At 46.6% G+C, this 16,213-nt stretch overlaps 1 protein-coding gene across 3 annotated transcripts in view; it reads right to left on the reverse strand.

The window, feature by feature from the left end:
- FAM234A (family with sequence similarity 234 member A) overlaps positions 1-16,213 on the reverse strand; it is an 82,063-nt gene that overhangs the window by 64,034 nt on the left and 1,816 nt on the right. For 2 of the 3 annotated variants that reach the window (XM_089691659.1, XM_089691665.1), the window contains exon 2: positions 3,941-4,227. In XM_089691659.1, the coding sequence (XP_089547785.1) occupies positions 3,941-4,202 (262 nt within the window). In that variant the 5' untranslated portion in view covers positions 4,203-4,227. Of the gene's footprint in view, positions 1-266; positions 311-3,940; positions 4,228-16,213 lie in introns of those variants that run through there. The other variant, XM_089691673.1, reaches the window with a different exon arrangement.

The raw sequence follows: 16,213 nt of genomic DNA on the forward strand, positions 1-16,213 counted from the left end.
TTCCAAAGTGAAGGAAAACCCCCCTTAGTTGTCATTAAAACCAGTGTCCCCGTTGGAAGGTTTTCCCTTAATCTCTTTGGTGATGGCAACTTGAATCTCACGTCACTGTCTTAGCAGCGCCTATAGGAAAAATAGATAGGGTAAACTCAGTTGGGACACAGACAGCAATAAAAACTAGTGAGAGGTTTCATCACTCTGAAACAAAACAAAATCCTCTCAAGTAGTTGTCCTGGAAGATGATTTGAGAAAACCATTGTTACACTTACCGGTAACAGTATTTCCGAGAATATTCCAGGCCAGCTACTTGCGAGATGATGGTCTATGCCTTCAACAAGAAAACAAACCAAATAGAGATTAAAAAGCCCATTCCCTTAGGTAAAAATGCAGCAGTTTCAAAAACCATCACTTAAAACAAAAACATCAGGGCGGGAATATGGACGCTGTCCTGGAAGATTCTTAGAAATACCATTAACGGTAAGTGTAACCATGGTTTTCACAAATCATCTTTCAGGACAACTACTTGAGAGGATAAACACGTAAACATACCCTGCAGGGGGCTAATGCTTGCAACATCTTCCTTCTGAAGGACAAATCCTGATGGGACAACATTTCAAAATGGTAGCACTTCCTGAAAGCATGGCTTGGGGATCATACCACAGTGTTAGAGATTGCATCCCACAAAGCACCTTCCCTCTTTGCTCCTGATGCAGTAATCGATCTTGAGGAGTAAGATTTAGTTCTATCAGGTAGAAACTGACCACAACTGATTAATTCTGAAATAGTATCTTTAATTCAGCAGGCCATGGTACTCTAGGAGGCCCTGAGCCCTAGATGGGACCACTATATAAGACTAGAAGTTGAATAGATCCTTCTCAGTCTAATTTCCAAAAATCCCAAAAAGGCCACCACCTGCACCTTAAGGGTACTGGACAAAACTTCTTTTAACTCTTTCCTGTAGTTAATCCAGAACTGCAGGAATTAAATATGAATGTATGCAATTTCTTTTTCACCAATAAAACCGAAATTCCACACTTTAGTGTATAGTTTCCCGGTATTCACTTTGGGGCTAAGGGAAAGGGTGGTAACCTCCCATTCCAAACATCCTCTTTTCACAAGAATCCTCCAGACCAAGTGTAGGCAACCTCTGAGAGGTGGAGATCAACCTAAACATTATAATTATATTATTATTATAATACAGGATTTATATAGCGCCAACGGTTTGCTCAGCGCTTTACATTATAGTGGGAGACAATACAGTAACAATACAGTTCCATACAAGAGGGATTTGAGGGCCCTGCTCCTTGGAGCTTACAATCTAGGAGATTGAAAAAAAAAAACATCATGAAAGATCAAGATCACCGGGCTTCAGCACCATTTAAAAAAAAAAATCCTGATCCTCAGCCACCTCCTGGGAATTCAGATTCTCACAATACCAGTCCATGGGAGGGGGGAAGAGAGAGGACACTGCTGGTAGAGGGGCCAGAAGTCACTGCTATGAGGGAAAGGGGGGCAGAGGACACTGCTGGTGGGGGGGGGGGGGTGGGAGTTCTAGATGTCACTGCAATTGGGGAAAGGGGGGCAGAGGACAATGCTGGGGGGGGGGGGCAGAGGTCACTGCTATGGGGGAAAGGGGAGCAGGGGACATTACTGTGGGGGGGGGGGGGGGGGGGTGTTAAGTGTGATGTGAAGAGTGGTAGTGGACACTGCTATGGGGGTGGACCTGCCCATGGCAGTGTCCTCTGAAAATCACCTCCCCTCCCCCCAGTAGTGTCCTCCGCTCCCCCTTTTCTCCATAGCAGTGACCTCTGGCCCCATTCTCCTCCCCCACCAGCAATGTCCTCTGCCCCCCCTTTCCCCCATAGCAGTGACCTCTGGTCCCCCCGTCCCCCACAGCAAAGTCTTCTGCCCCCCCTTTCGCCAGCCTCCTCCTCTGCTGCTGTCATTTTCAGTGCACAGCGGAGGGCAGCACAGCTCAGGACGGAAGGAGGAGCTGGCCAAATGAACTTTACATATTAACAAACTGGTAATTAGTTGCTAGGACTGACCTAGCTGCACAGTATAACAAACTAGAAAAGCTACAATTTCTGGGGAAATTGTGTGAAGTGTTCTTGCCTCCACCAGTAGCCTACAACTGGAGTGGGCGGAGTAACTGGGTGGAGTGGCTTGTCACTCTGCTGCCTGCTCACACACCTGGGTTCCTATGGCAACTCACTCAACAGCAAGGGCAGAGAAGAGCGGTTAAAAACAAACTGCTCCAACTTGCTCACTTCACTGGCGGTTGCCATCTTCAAACGGTTGTAGTTTAACAATTATAAATCCTACAGTGAAGAGCTTTATATTGTGAGAATCACAAGACCTAGACCTACATTCTGATGCATAGTATGTCTCTGAAATATTAAAAAGGAAGGCACAGTCGCAGTTTAGAAATTGGCCTTCAAATTTGACTAGAGTGGAGTTTCAATGAATGTCAATGGGCGGCGTGAGTTGCAAACAAATGATCATATTGTGAAAACTATCAGGACTATGGCTTAGCCATGGACATTGTTAGTGGCATCAGGGACAGCTGAATGCTTTGATATAAGATTTGTGTAGGTGGGCTTGAAAATGAGGGAGTGATGGCAGTTTAGAAATCATGTCCTGATTTTTCAGCTCCCACTCTAGCTTTTGTCAGCTCCCTCTCTAGTTTTGAACATTCCGCCATTCATTCCTATGGGACCAATTTCACCACAAAAACGCTGATATTTTGTGAACCATTCGGCGAAACGTTCCACAAAGTAATAGCACACCAATCGGGAACAATCCGCACGTTTCGGTATATTACTGTCTATGTAGTGTAAAAACTGTGGGAGGAGTTAGGGTGGTAAATTTGGCTATAATAATAATATATATGTGAGATAACAGTAAGTGGTCTTGCCATGCAACACTTAATAACTTCTGTCTGTAGGTTAAAGACTGACACCTCCTTCGAAGAAACTACAAGTCCCACAATCCTTAGGACTTGCATTCTAGTGATGGTGAAAGATATATGGTAATTAGATGAGATTAGACAAGGTGCAGATGAAAGCAATTAACGGAGCTTACTATTCTGGAAGAGATGTGTTTGTTTCAAAAAACACTTGTGATGCACACAGAAAAACGGCAAGGCATATATGACCCACAACAAGATGTTTGCGCCTCTGGTGGGCCCTGCACACAGCCTAGGGCCCACAGCAAGATGTCATCTGCTTCTGCTGCATTCAATGCCCCAATGCTGCCCTGATGTCAGCCTATTTCAGCAATGAAAACCCAGAATAGAATACCCGAGTGCAGACACCCGTGCTTTTAAGTGGCCAGGTGGAAGTGCACATCCCACTGGGAAGTGTGTCATCATCCGGTCCTGGAACGGAGTCAGCACCATCTTGGTGTTCCTCAGGCCTACCATAGAGGGGACCTGCTCATAGGTGCTTTACTGCCAAACAAATATGGGAATGAACCTTCCAGGGTGACTGATGACTAGCAGCGTCACTACCACATCAGAAGGAACAAGTCAAAAAAGCAATAGGCTGCTGGGGTTGCCTGCATCAGTCAAACACAAAATCCAGCACGTCTTCATGCAAAAAACCCCTCAAGTAAGCAACTTGACCAGGAACACATGCACACAAGGGCCTAGTCACCTAAGGGGGCCTAACAACTACAATTATCAGAGCAAGGGGAAACAAACAGGACGTGTACTCCTGGATGGTCAGAAACACAAAACAAATGATGAGGGCTTTTCAATCTTATTCTGGTTTGCTTTCCTGTTGAAGGTGGAGCCAATCATCTCTCAAGTAGTTGTCCTACAATAGGATTTGGGAAAAGAGGGTTTTGGTTTTATAAATACTGTAAGCTATATAAACCAGTCAGGTGTTCACTTGCATCATGTACCTTGCAATATAAATATGACCATAATATATAAACCTACCAGCATTGTCATATTGCGCACTCCATGTTCTCCGGGAAAAGGGTCTCACTGGGCAAGGAATGATAAATGAAAAAGCAAACACTGCTGCGAGGCAAAGAAATAAAGCCCCAAAAAAGGCAGCTGTACGAACTTGAGAGAAGCGTGTAAGCCCACTCTTCTGTTTAATGTGTACATCCTTTTCTCCACTTGCATCATTGTTTTCCAGAGATTTTACATCATTTTTTAGTGGGTTGTCTTCCGCATCCAGATCTTTGTTGTACATTATGGTAATAACAACACAAAAAAATCTACAAAAGAGAAAGATGAAAAAAGACTCAAATGAGGGCTTTTGTGTACAAAGGCAGTACACAGTGGTAGAGATATTGATTTGCTGTGTAAACATTACTGTTTGAAAATGAAACAAAGTGTATATCCATTTTCAAAGACAAACTGTGATAACACACACACTGGATATAAAAGTCTACACACCTCTGTTAAAATGTCAGGTTGGATTTCTGTGATGTAAAACAATGAGACAAAGATAAATCATTTCAGAACTTACCACCTTTGATGTAACCTAGAAACTGTACAACTCAGTTGAACAACAAACGGAAATCCTTTAGGTGGAGGGAAGTAAAAATAAAAATCTAAAATAATATGGTTGCATAAGTGTGCACACCCTTAAACTAATACTTTGTTGAAGCACCTTTTGATTTTATTCCAGCACTCAGTCTTTTTGGCTATGAGTCTATCAGCATGGCAAATCTTGACTTGGCAATATTTGCTCACTCTTCTTTGCAAAAACACTCCAAATCTGTCAGATTGCGAAGGCATTTCATGTGCACAGCCCTCTTCAGATCACCCCACAGATTTTCAAATCGGATTCAGCTCTGGGCTCTAGCTGGGCCATTCCAAAACTTTAATCTTCTTCTGGTGAAGCCATTCCCGCCCACCTCTAGGACTTCTCCAGGGCGTTACCCATACTCTGGTACTCCCTACCCCAATCCATCAGACTATAACCTACTCTCCTCTCCTTTAGGCGCACCCTGAAAACCCACCTCTTCAGGGAAGCCTACCCCACCCCCTGCTAATTCCCAACCTCCTCCACTCTTCCTACCATTCCATCCCCCACAGCTATTTCCTCCTGTACCACTATCCCCTTCCTCCTAGATTGTAAGCTCCAAGGAGCAGGGCCCTCGAACCCCTCGTGTATTGCATTGTATTGTTATTGTACTGTTCCATGTTCTGTCTCCCATTGTAATGTACAGCGCTGTGCGAACTGTTGGCGCTTTATAAATACTGTATAATAATAATAATTCCTTTATTGATTTGGATGTATGCTTTGGGTCATTGTCATGCTGAAAGATGAAGTTCCTCTTCATGTTCAGCTTTCTAGCAGAAGCCTGAAGTTTTTGTGCCAATATTGACTGGTATTTGGAACTGTTCATAATTCCCTCTACCTTGACTAATGTTCCAGCTGAAGAAAAACAACCCTAAAGCATGATGCTGCCTCCACCATGCTTCACTGTGGGTACGGTGTTTCTTTTCGTGATGTGCAGTCAGTGTTTTGGCGCCAAACATATCTTTTGGAATTATGGCCATAAAGTTCAACCTTGGTTTCATCAGACCATAACACATTTTCCCACGTGCTTTTGGAAGACTTTAGATGAGTTTTTGCAAAATTTAGCCAGGCTTGGATATTTTTATTCGCAAGAAAAGGCTTCTGTCTTGCCACTCTACCCCATAGCCCAGACATATGAAGAATACGGGAGATTGTTGTCACATGTACCACACAGCCAGTACTTGCCAGATATTCCTGCAGCTCCTTTAATGTTGCTGTAGGCCTCCTGGGAGCCTCCCAGACCAGTTTCCTTCTCATATTTTCATCAATTTTGGAGGGACGTCCAGTTCTTGGTAAATTCACTGTTGAGTCAAATTTTCTACACTTGATGATCACTGTGTTCCATGGTAGATCTCTGCAAACCATGGCTTTTGCTGTAGGATGCGACTAAGAAAATGTCAGCAAAGACCTACTAGAACAGCTGAACTTTATTTGGGGTTAATCAGAGGCACTTTAAATGATGGCAGGTGTGTACCAACTCCTATTTAACATGATTTTGAATGTGATTGCTTAATTCTGAACACAGCTTCATCCCAAATTATAAGAGGGTGTGCACACTTATGCAACCACATTATTTTAAATTTTTTATGTTTACGCCCCCCCCCCCAAAAAAAAGATTTCAGTTTGTTTTTCAATTGAGTTGTACAGTTTATAGGTCACATTAAAGTGGAAAAAGTTCTGAAATTATTTATCTTTGTCTCTTTTTTTACATTACAGAGACCTGACATTTTAACAGGGGTGTGTAGACTTTTTGTATCTACTGTATGTTTGGAGGTTCCAAGTAATTTTCTAGCTAAAAAGTTGATTTTTACATGTAAACAAAACTTGTCAGAAAAGGCCTGGTCTTATTTAGACTAAAAAAAGTATAACTTTTTTGTATAGCCAATATTTGAATTCTTTATTTTTTTGTATTGAACCTAGCATTAAATTATCTTTAAATTAAAATAATAAACGTTTGCATTTGGTACAAAAAAACATTTCCTGAAGGCCTACAAATTTGCAAAAAATTAACATTTCTAAAAGTGTCCACAATTTTTGCCACCGTGTGTATATACAGTTTATATTGGTATCAAAACGTTTCAAGGCTAGTTTTGTAACATGCCAACAGATGGTAGCACAAGGCTGCGCACATAGTCACGGGAGCACCGACCTTCGTAAGTCAGTGTGCCAAAAGACATCATCCTACGTACATCGGGAGCTGTGTAACTAGTTCTATTCTGACCACGTGCATTACCACATGTGCTATTTCATCAAGAACAGCAAGTTAGAACAATGCACAAGCATGAAATTCTGCATGAAACCCGTACACCCAAGTTTCATCACCGGTAATGATCCTCAACATGAAGGACGGATCATCCACAGCACACTGATGTGAGTTCTTGGCAGACTTTGATGCAGTGTTCCTTCTGTTCCTGGGTCAGCAACCTGGGGACAAACTTGGCAGCAACATGGTACATGTTCAAATCACACGTGAGGATTGCCTGGGCTGCTACGTATGACACAACGAGAATGGCAGCAATGTTGTGGACTGTTCTCTGACGATCACCATGCACAAGTTGCTGTAAGGGACCACCAGGCGGTACCACTAGCACTCCACTGGCCAGGCGTCCCCAGCGCACGGTACCTAAGCCCCAGGGTACGTGTTCACCAGAGCCCCTGATGGTGGGGATGGACTTGAAGTACCCCGAGACCAGGTCGTGGCTACTGAGCACGCCTGTCAGTGGTAGCGGTATTCGCCAGGGGCTCCCGCAGGGAAGAGCCTGATGTGAGGAGGTCGGGTGATCCCGTCGGGATGGATGGCTGAGCAAGTGCAGGGTCAAACGGGCCGGGTCGGTAACAGTGGGGACAGAGCAGTACAAGGCAGCGGGCAGAGAGTAGTCGGGTCACACGCCAGGTCAGCAACGAAAGGTCAGATCCAAACGGGGGCATTCAGGAGAGAGGTCAGGCAAAGCAAGGGTCTGGGCAGGAGAAGGCAACAAGGTCAGGTACAATCCGGGTCAATAACTTACTTAGAACAGGTTCGCAGATACAGGATACAAGGAAAGACCAGAAGGCACTGAATGACAGCTCAGGGACATTTAAATATCCCGCCCTGCGCTGCCATTGGTGCCACGTGCGCGCCCGCGGTCCCTACTGCGCATGCGCGAACTCCCTCGCCGCGGACGGCCAGGTCTCAGTGCCCGCATTCTGACACGGGGCGGTGCACTGCGCCTGCGCCGAGCCCGTCGCAGCGGGGATTCCTGACATTGCCCCCCCCCTACGGGCAACCTCTGGGTGCCCACCCGATCTCTCCACCACGGGTGATCATGAAGGAACCTCCGGACAAGTCGGGGTGCATGGACATTATGGGCTGGTTCCCATGAATTATCCTCAGGGCCATAGCCCTTCCATTTAATAAAAAATTGGGTCTGACCCCCCCTCCTTCGGCACTTCAGGATTGTTTCCACCTCAAATTCTTCTTCCCCTTCGACCGTTATGGCCTCCGGAGGTCGAGATTCTCGTTCTGGGAAGGCATCGGGGATTACTGGTTTCAGCAAGGACACATGGAAGACCGGGTGTATCTTGAGTGTGTCAGGGAGGACAAGTTCGTATGCCACCTCATTGACCGCCCGCTTTATGCAAAAGGAGCCTATGAACTTTGGTCCTAATTTCTTCGATGGACATAGCATTTTCAAGTTCGTTGTTGCCAACCACACTTTATCCCCGGGCTGCAGCACCAGGTCCCCTCTTCGTCTTTTGTTAAACGCCTTCTTGTAGTCCTCCTGGGCCCGAGCAATAGCCTCCTGTAGTATCTTATTGTTGGAGGAGAAGAAAGCTAGCGTGCCCTGTGTCGCCGGAACTGGGCATTCAGGAACCAAGTCAGGGAGAAAGACAGGGTGAAATCTGTAGTTTGAAAAAAACGGTGATTGCCCTGTTGCGGAATGGTTGGCGTTGTTGTACGCGAACTCCGCCAGGGGTAAGAGTGGTAGCCAATTATCCTGTAGGAAGGATGTGTAGCAACGCAGGTACTGTTCTAGGGTCTGGTTGGTCCTCTCGGTCTGTCCATTGGTCTGGGGGTGGAACGCAGAGGAGAGGGATAATTTGATATCCAAGGCCTTGCTCAGTGCCCTCCAAAATTTAGACGTGAATTGGACCCCTCGATCCGAGACGATGTCCTCCGGGATTCCATGTAGTCTTACAACTTCCTGGATAAAAATTTGCGCAGTCTCGGCTGCTGACGGAGTCTTTTGTAACGGTAAAAAGTGAGCCATTTTCGATAATCGATCAATGACTACAAGGATTGCGGTGTGGTCTTGAGACGGGGGGAGCTCGACTATAAAGTCCATTGCGATCCTTTGCCAAGGTCGTTCGGGGATCGGCAAGGGCCGCAGCAGCCCCCAGGCCTTGTTCCTCGATGGCTTGTTCTTCTGACAGATGGTGCAAGATTTAACGTAGAGCCTGCAATCCTTGGCCATGTTTGGCCACGAAAAGGAACGTTGGAGAAGTTCCAGGGTCTTCGCTGGGCCAAAGTGTCCCGCCATTGGGTGGTCATGACACTGCCCCAAGACAAGGGTTCGGACCTCTTCGGGTACCATGATCAATCCTTCCTTCCAGAGGAGTCCCCCCTTGTTTTGGAGGGGTACCCCAGCTGGGGTCACTGTGGTCGTGGATGCATCAATTAGTTTGGACCGAAGGTCAGTTTGGAGAGCCAAGAAATTCCCTGAGGACAGAATAGTATCAGGTACCGGTTCTTCTTTGGAGTCTTCGAACATGCGTGATAGCGCATCAGGTTTTGTATTTTTGGACCCAGGCCTGTAAGTGATATGGAATATGAATCTGGAGAAAAACAGTGCCCATCTTGCCTGCCGCGGACGTAACCATTTGGCAGTCCTCAGGTACTCGAGATTTTTGTGATCAGTGAAGATCAAGATGGGGTGTGAGGCCCCTTCCAGCAAGTACCTCCATTCTTCCAGTGCAGTTTTGATGGCTAACAACTCCCGATCGCCAATATCGTAGTTCTTCTCGGCTGGGGTGAGCTTCCTTGAGAAGAACGCTATGGGGTGGAGTAATTCTTTGGTGCCTTTTCTCTGGGACAGGATGGAACCCACCGCATTCTCAGATGCGTCTACCTCCAGTACGTAGGGCAGGGAAGCGTCTGGATGGCCCAAAATGGGTGCCGTGGTAAATAGTTTTTTCAAGGCCTCAAAGGCTTCCTGAGCCTCCGGCGTCCATCTGAAGCGGGTTCCAAGTTTGGTTAGCTGAGTTATGGGGGAGACCAGACCCGAGAAGTTCCTAATGAATTTCCGATAGAAATTCGCAAAGCCTATAAAGCGCTGGATGCCCTTTTTGTCTGTGGGCACCGGCCAATCCAAAATTGCAGAGACCTTCTGAGGGTCCATTGCGATTCCCGTGGTGGAGATAATCAACCCCAGAAACGCAATGCTGGACTGCTCGAAACTGCACTTATCTGCTTTGGCGTATAACCCATGCTGGCGCAAACGACCCAATACCTTTGTCACGTGTATTCTGTGATCCTCCAGAGAGGATGAGAAGATCAGTATATCGTCTAGGTAAACAATTACAAAAACGTCAAGGTAATCCCGGAAAATGTCGTTTACAAAATGTTGGAATGTGGCTGGGGCATTGCACAGTCCAAATGGCATTACCAGATATTCGAAATGCCCAAACCGGGTACGAAATGCTGTCTTCCACTCATCCCCCTCCCTTATGCGAACCAAGTTGTAGGCCCCCCGAGATCAAGTTTAGTAAATATTGCCGCAGCCTTCAGGCTCTGAAATAATTTGGGTACCAATGGCAGTGGGTAACGATTTTTAATCGTGACTCTGTTCAGTTCACGATAGTCAATGCAGGGTCGCAGAGATTTGTCTTTTTTTCTCTACAAAGAAGATCCCCGCTCCGGCTGGTGAAGTAGAGGCACGGATGAACCCCTTCTGGAGACTGTCCTCTATGTATTCCTTCAGGGCCCCCAATTCTAGCTCAGACAGGGGAAAAATCCGGTCCAAAAGGGATCTCGCAGCCGGGCAACAGATCAATTGGACAGTCATACGGGCGGTGGGGGGGGCAAGGTGTCTGCCCCCCGCTTACTGAATACATCTAAGAAATCGTGGTATGCTGCGCGAATAACCTGTTTCAGGTCGGAGTCTCCCTCGGAGCACAGGAGGACCTGGGGGGGCTGCTGAGCCCGAAGTGTGACAGTGTTCCTGACAATACGGGGACGGAAACAAGATAGACCCGGTTTCCCAGTCAATTTGGGGGTTATGGGCCCGCAACCAAGGGAGTCCCAAAATTACTGGAAAAAGAGGTGACGCAATGGCATCTAGGCGGAGGAATTCCTGATGCTGGTTAGCAATGGTAGTGGCGATAGGGGGAGTTTCCTGGTTAACTACTCCTGACTTTATCTGGGAGCCATCTGCCAGAAATATGTGAAAGCCCCGTTTTCTGGGCTGGAGGGGAATCCCCTGCTGATGAGCAAAATCTAAATCCAGGAAACAACTGCATGCCCCTGAATCAACTATGGCCGTCACCTCCACGGTCCTTTCTGGAAACTGAGAGGGGCACCACTAAGTATTGGGACGGACTGACCTTGCCAATAGCCAGAGAAGAAAAAGAGGTGCACTTACTCATTTTCTGAGGGCAGGATCGTACCATATGATCGGCTTCACCGCAGTAGAAGCAGAGGTTCAGAGAGTGTCTCCGCTGGCGTTCTTCTGGCGATAATTTAGGCCGAGCCAGGCCTAGTTGCATTGGTTCCTGCGCATCTCCTGGAAGTGGGTTCTGGATATTTGTTCTGGTTCGTTGGCTGGGGCCTGGAATTGGACCCCATGCATTTCCGTGACCCTGACCGGACCTCTCCAACCTGCGTTCCCGCAGTTTACGGTCTATTTGAATCGTCAGGGCTATTAGGTCTTCTAGTGACTCGGGAACCCCCACTCGGGCCAGCTCATCCTTCAAGGGCTCTGACAGACCCATACGGAACTGGTGTCGCAACGCAAACTCGTTCCAGCGTGTGTCCCCCATCCAACACCTAAATTCAGAGGCGTATTCCTCTGCCGCCCGGCGGCCCTGTCGAAGCGTGGATAACGTTGCTTCAGCAGAGGTTGCCCGCTGTGGATCATCATAAAGGATGGCCATAGCTTCAAAAAAATCGCTGACCGTTCCCAGGTGAGGGTCATGGTTTGCCCTTAACCGATGGGCCCAATCTTGGGGTTCACCCTGCAATAGTGAAATTAAAAATCCCACTTTCACTGATTCCGTTAGGAAGGTGCGGGGTTGCAATTCAAAAAACAGGAGGCAGGAATCCCGAAAAGACCTGAAGCGTGTTCGGTCCCCATGAAAACGCTCAGGTAATGGTACTCGGGGTTCAACCCTCGGTAGAGGAGCAGAGGCCCCTGAAGCTGGCCCCAGAGCTTCTTCCACCGGGGGAGCGGAAACAGGGGCCTGTGGAGCAGGGCCAGATGCAGAGCGGGTCTGGAAACGGTTTTCCAGGTGCGTGAATTTGTCATGCAAGGTTGCCACAGCCTGTGTCAGGGCTGATAGGTGCCTGCAAATATCTCCCAGCGGGGCTTACCCTCCTCCAGGCTCAGTCATGGCCTTCTGGTACTGTAAGGGACCACCAGGCGGTACCACTAGCACTCCACTGGCCAGGCGTCCCCAGCGCACGGTACCTAAGCCCCAGGGTACGTGTTCACCAGAGCCCCTGATGGTGGGGATGGACTTGAAGTACCCCGAGACCAGGTCGTGGCTACTGAGCACGCCTGTCAGTGGTAGCGGTATTCGCCAGGGGCTCCTGCAGGGAAGAGCCTGATGTGAGGAGGTCGGGTGATCCCGTCGGGATGGATGGCTGAGCAAGTGCAGGGTCAAACGGGCCGGGTCGGTAACAGTGGGGACGGAGCAGTACAAGGCAGCGGGCAGAGAGTAGTCGGGTCACACGCCAGGTCAGCAACGGAAGGTCAGATCCAAACGGGGGCATTCAGGAGAGAGGTCAGGCAAAGCAAGGGTCTGGGCAGGAGAAGGCAACAAGGTCAGGTACAATCTGGGTCAATAACTTACTTAGAACAGGTTCGCAGATACAGGATACAAGGAAAGACCAGAAGGCACTGAATGACAGCTCAGGGCCGTTTAAATATCCCGCCCTGCGCTGCCATTGGTGCCACGCGCGCGCCCGCGGTCCCTACTGCGCATGCGCGAACTCCCTCGCTGCGGACGGCCAGGTCTCAGTGCCCGCATTCTGACACGGGGCGGTGCACGGCGCCTGCGCCGAGCCTGTCGCAGCGGGGATTCCTGACAGTTGCTGAATGGTTTGACATTTTAGTGTTGAGCTTGTTGAAGGTCTTCCTGATTTCTCGTTGTCTTCCAGTGATGTTCTTCCGGTCTTGAAGCGCATGTGCCACTCAAAACACCTCAAATGATTAAGTGCAGCACTTCACCAGTTGCACATCTCCCAATGTACACAGGCCAATGTTTTGGCAGACTAAATTATGAAGGTCGGTGCTCCCTGTGACTGTGCGTGCAGCCTTCTGCTGCCAGCTGTTAGCATGTTACAAAACTAGTCTCGAAACTTTTTGATACCACTTTGTGTGTGTATACACACACACACACAGTATATTTTAACAATTTCTGCTTACCTTTTTACTTGAAAAAAAAAAAAATCTACCTAGCTTCCCTCTTCTATGTAAGAAGAATGCAATGTATTCAAGTACAATGTCATGATACATATAAGAGGACAGGGAGATATCCAGGTACACTCTGATGATCTATATAGGATGAAGGGACACAGAGCTATCCAGGTATAATGTTATCATGAGGGGACACAGATATCCAGGTATAACGTGATGATGTACAACCCCAATTCCAAAAAAGTTGGGCCGCGGTGTAAAAACCACATAAAAACAAAATGCAATGATCTGCAAATCTCATAAACCCTATTTTATTAACAATGGAAACATATCAAATGTTTAAACCGAGAAAATGTATAATTTAAAGAAAAAAATAAGGTCATTTTGAAATTGTTGGCAGCAAAATTTCTCAGAAAAGTTGGGACAGGGCCATGTTTACCCCGATGTAGCATCCCCTCTTCTTTTAACAACACTCTGTAAACATCTGGAAAATGAGATCAGTTGCTGGAGTTTTGGAAAAGGAATGTTCTCCCATTCTTGCCTGATATAGAATTCTAACTGTTCAAAAGCCCTCGGTCTTCTTTGTCGTATTTTTAGTTTCAAGATGCGCCACATATCTTCAACTGGTGAAAGGTCTGGACTGCAGGCAGGCCAGTTAAGCACCTGGACTCTTCTACTCTGAAGCCATGCTATTGTCACAGATGCAGTATGCGGTTTAGCATTGTTCTGCTGAAATATGCAAGGCCTTGCCTGATAAAGACCTCTGATCTGGATGGGCCATATGCTGCTCTAATACCTGAATATATCTTTCAGCCTTGATGGTTCCTTTCCAGATGTGCAAGCTGCCCATTCCACATGGGCTAATACACCCCCATACCATCAGAGATGCAGGCTTTTATACAGAACACTGATAAGCTGGAAGGTCACTCTACTCTTTAGTCTGGAGGACGCAGCATCTGTAATTGCCAAAAAAGAATGTCAAATTTCAATTTGTCTGAACACAGAACAGTTTTCCACTTTGCAATAGACCATGTTAAATGAGCCTAGGCACAGAGAAGATGGTGGTGTTTCTGGGTCATGTTCAGATATGGCTTCTTCTTTGCATGATAGAGCTTTACATTGCACTTTTGGATGGCAAAGCTAACTGTGTTCCCAGACAGTGATTTCTGGAAGTATTCCTGAGCCCATGCAGTGATGTCCACCACAGAATCATGCCTGTTTTTAATGCAGTGCCGTCTAAGGGCCCGAACATCAGACATTCGACCTTGTCTTTTGTACACAGAAATTTCTCCAGATTATCTGAATCGTTTGATATTATGTACTGTAGATGAGATATTTATAGTCTTTGCAATTTTACATTGAAGAACATTAATCTGAAATTGTTTGACAATTGTTACACAGATTGGTAACTTCTATCCATCTTTACTTCTGAGACACTCTAACTCTCTGAGATGCTCTTTTTATACCCAATTATGTAATTGACCTGTTGCCACTTAACCTAATTATTTGCAAAAATGATCTTCCAGCTTTTCCTTATTGGTACCACTTACTTTGCCAGCTTTTTGTTGCCCTGTCCCAACTTTTTTTGAGACGTGTTGCTGACATCAATTTCGAAATTACGTTTTTTTTTTAAATGGTAATTATTTTCAGTTTAAACATTTGATGTTTTCTGTCTTCTATTGTGAATAAAATATGGGTTTATGAGATTTGCAAATCATTACATTCTGTTTTTATGTAGATTTTACAAAGTGCCCCAACTAGGATGAGGAGACACAGATATCTGGGAACAATGTGATGATGTATATAGGATGGGGGTACACAGAGATAACCGGGTACAATGTGATGATGTATATAGGATGGGGGAGACACAGAGATAACTTGGTACACTGTTATGATGTATACAGGATTGGGGGGGGGCAGAGATATCTTGGTACGCTGTAATGATGTATATAGGATGGGGGGACACAGAGATAACTGGGTACACTGTGATGATGTATATAGGATGGGGGAGACACAGAGATAACTTGGTACACTGTTATGATGTATACAGGATTGGGGGGGGCAGAGATATCTTGGTACGCTGTGATGATGTATATAGGATGGGGGGACACAGAGATAACTGGGTACACTGTGATGATGTATATAGGATGCGGGAGACAGAGATAACTTGGTACACTCTGATGATGTATATAGGATGGGGGGAGGGCAGATATATCTGGGTACACTGTGATGATGTATATACGACGGGGGTAGACACAGAAATGACCAGGTACACTCTGATGATGTATATAGGATGAGGGGCAGAAATATCAGGGTACACAATGGTGATGTATATAGGATGGAGGGTAGAGCTATCCAGGTACGCAGTGATGATATCTACAGAGTAAGAGAAGACACAGAGATATCTGGGTACACATTGATGTATATAGGATGGGGGGGACACAGATAACAGGGTAAACTATGATGATGTATATAGGATGGGGGGAGACACAATCATAACTTGGTACACTGCGATGATGTATACAGGATGGGGGGGAACGACACACTGAAATATCCAGCTACACTGTGATGATGTATATTGAATGGGGGGGGGCAGAGATGTCCGGGTATGCAGTAATGATGTATATAGGATGGGGGGCAGAGATATCCAGGTACATGTGATGATGTATATAGGATTGGAGGGGGGGGGGGGGGGACACATATCCAGGTACATGTGATGTATATAGGATTGGGAGGGGGGGGACACAGAGATATCCAGGTTCCAGGTACGTGTTGATGTACATAGGATTGGGGCATGGCAGAGATATCTAGGTACATGAGTTGATGTATATAGGATTGGGGGGGGGGACAGAGATGTCCAGGTTCCAGGTACATGTGATGATGACAGTAGCATTTGCGTAGGCATTGCAGAGTAGGACTGGCCATAGAGGGATTACTTTGACGCAGTTGGCCAGCTTAAACATGTATTGCAATATGTGTGAACCAAATATCCCTATTTATTGCAGAGTCTGCTTGAAAGGGTATATACCAGTGTGCAGAGGGTCCTTCAGAATATCT

Source organism: Staurois parvus, unplaced genomic scaffold (assembly GCF_062004578.1).
Source record: "Staurois parvus isolate SC_StPar_1 unplaced genomic scaffold, SC_StPar_1.0 ptg000022l, whole genome shotgun sequence".
Taxonomy (NCBI): domain Eukaryota; kingdom Metazoa; phylum Chordata; class Amphibia; order Anura; family Ranidae; genus Staurois; species Staurois parvus.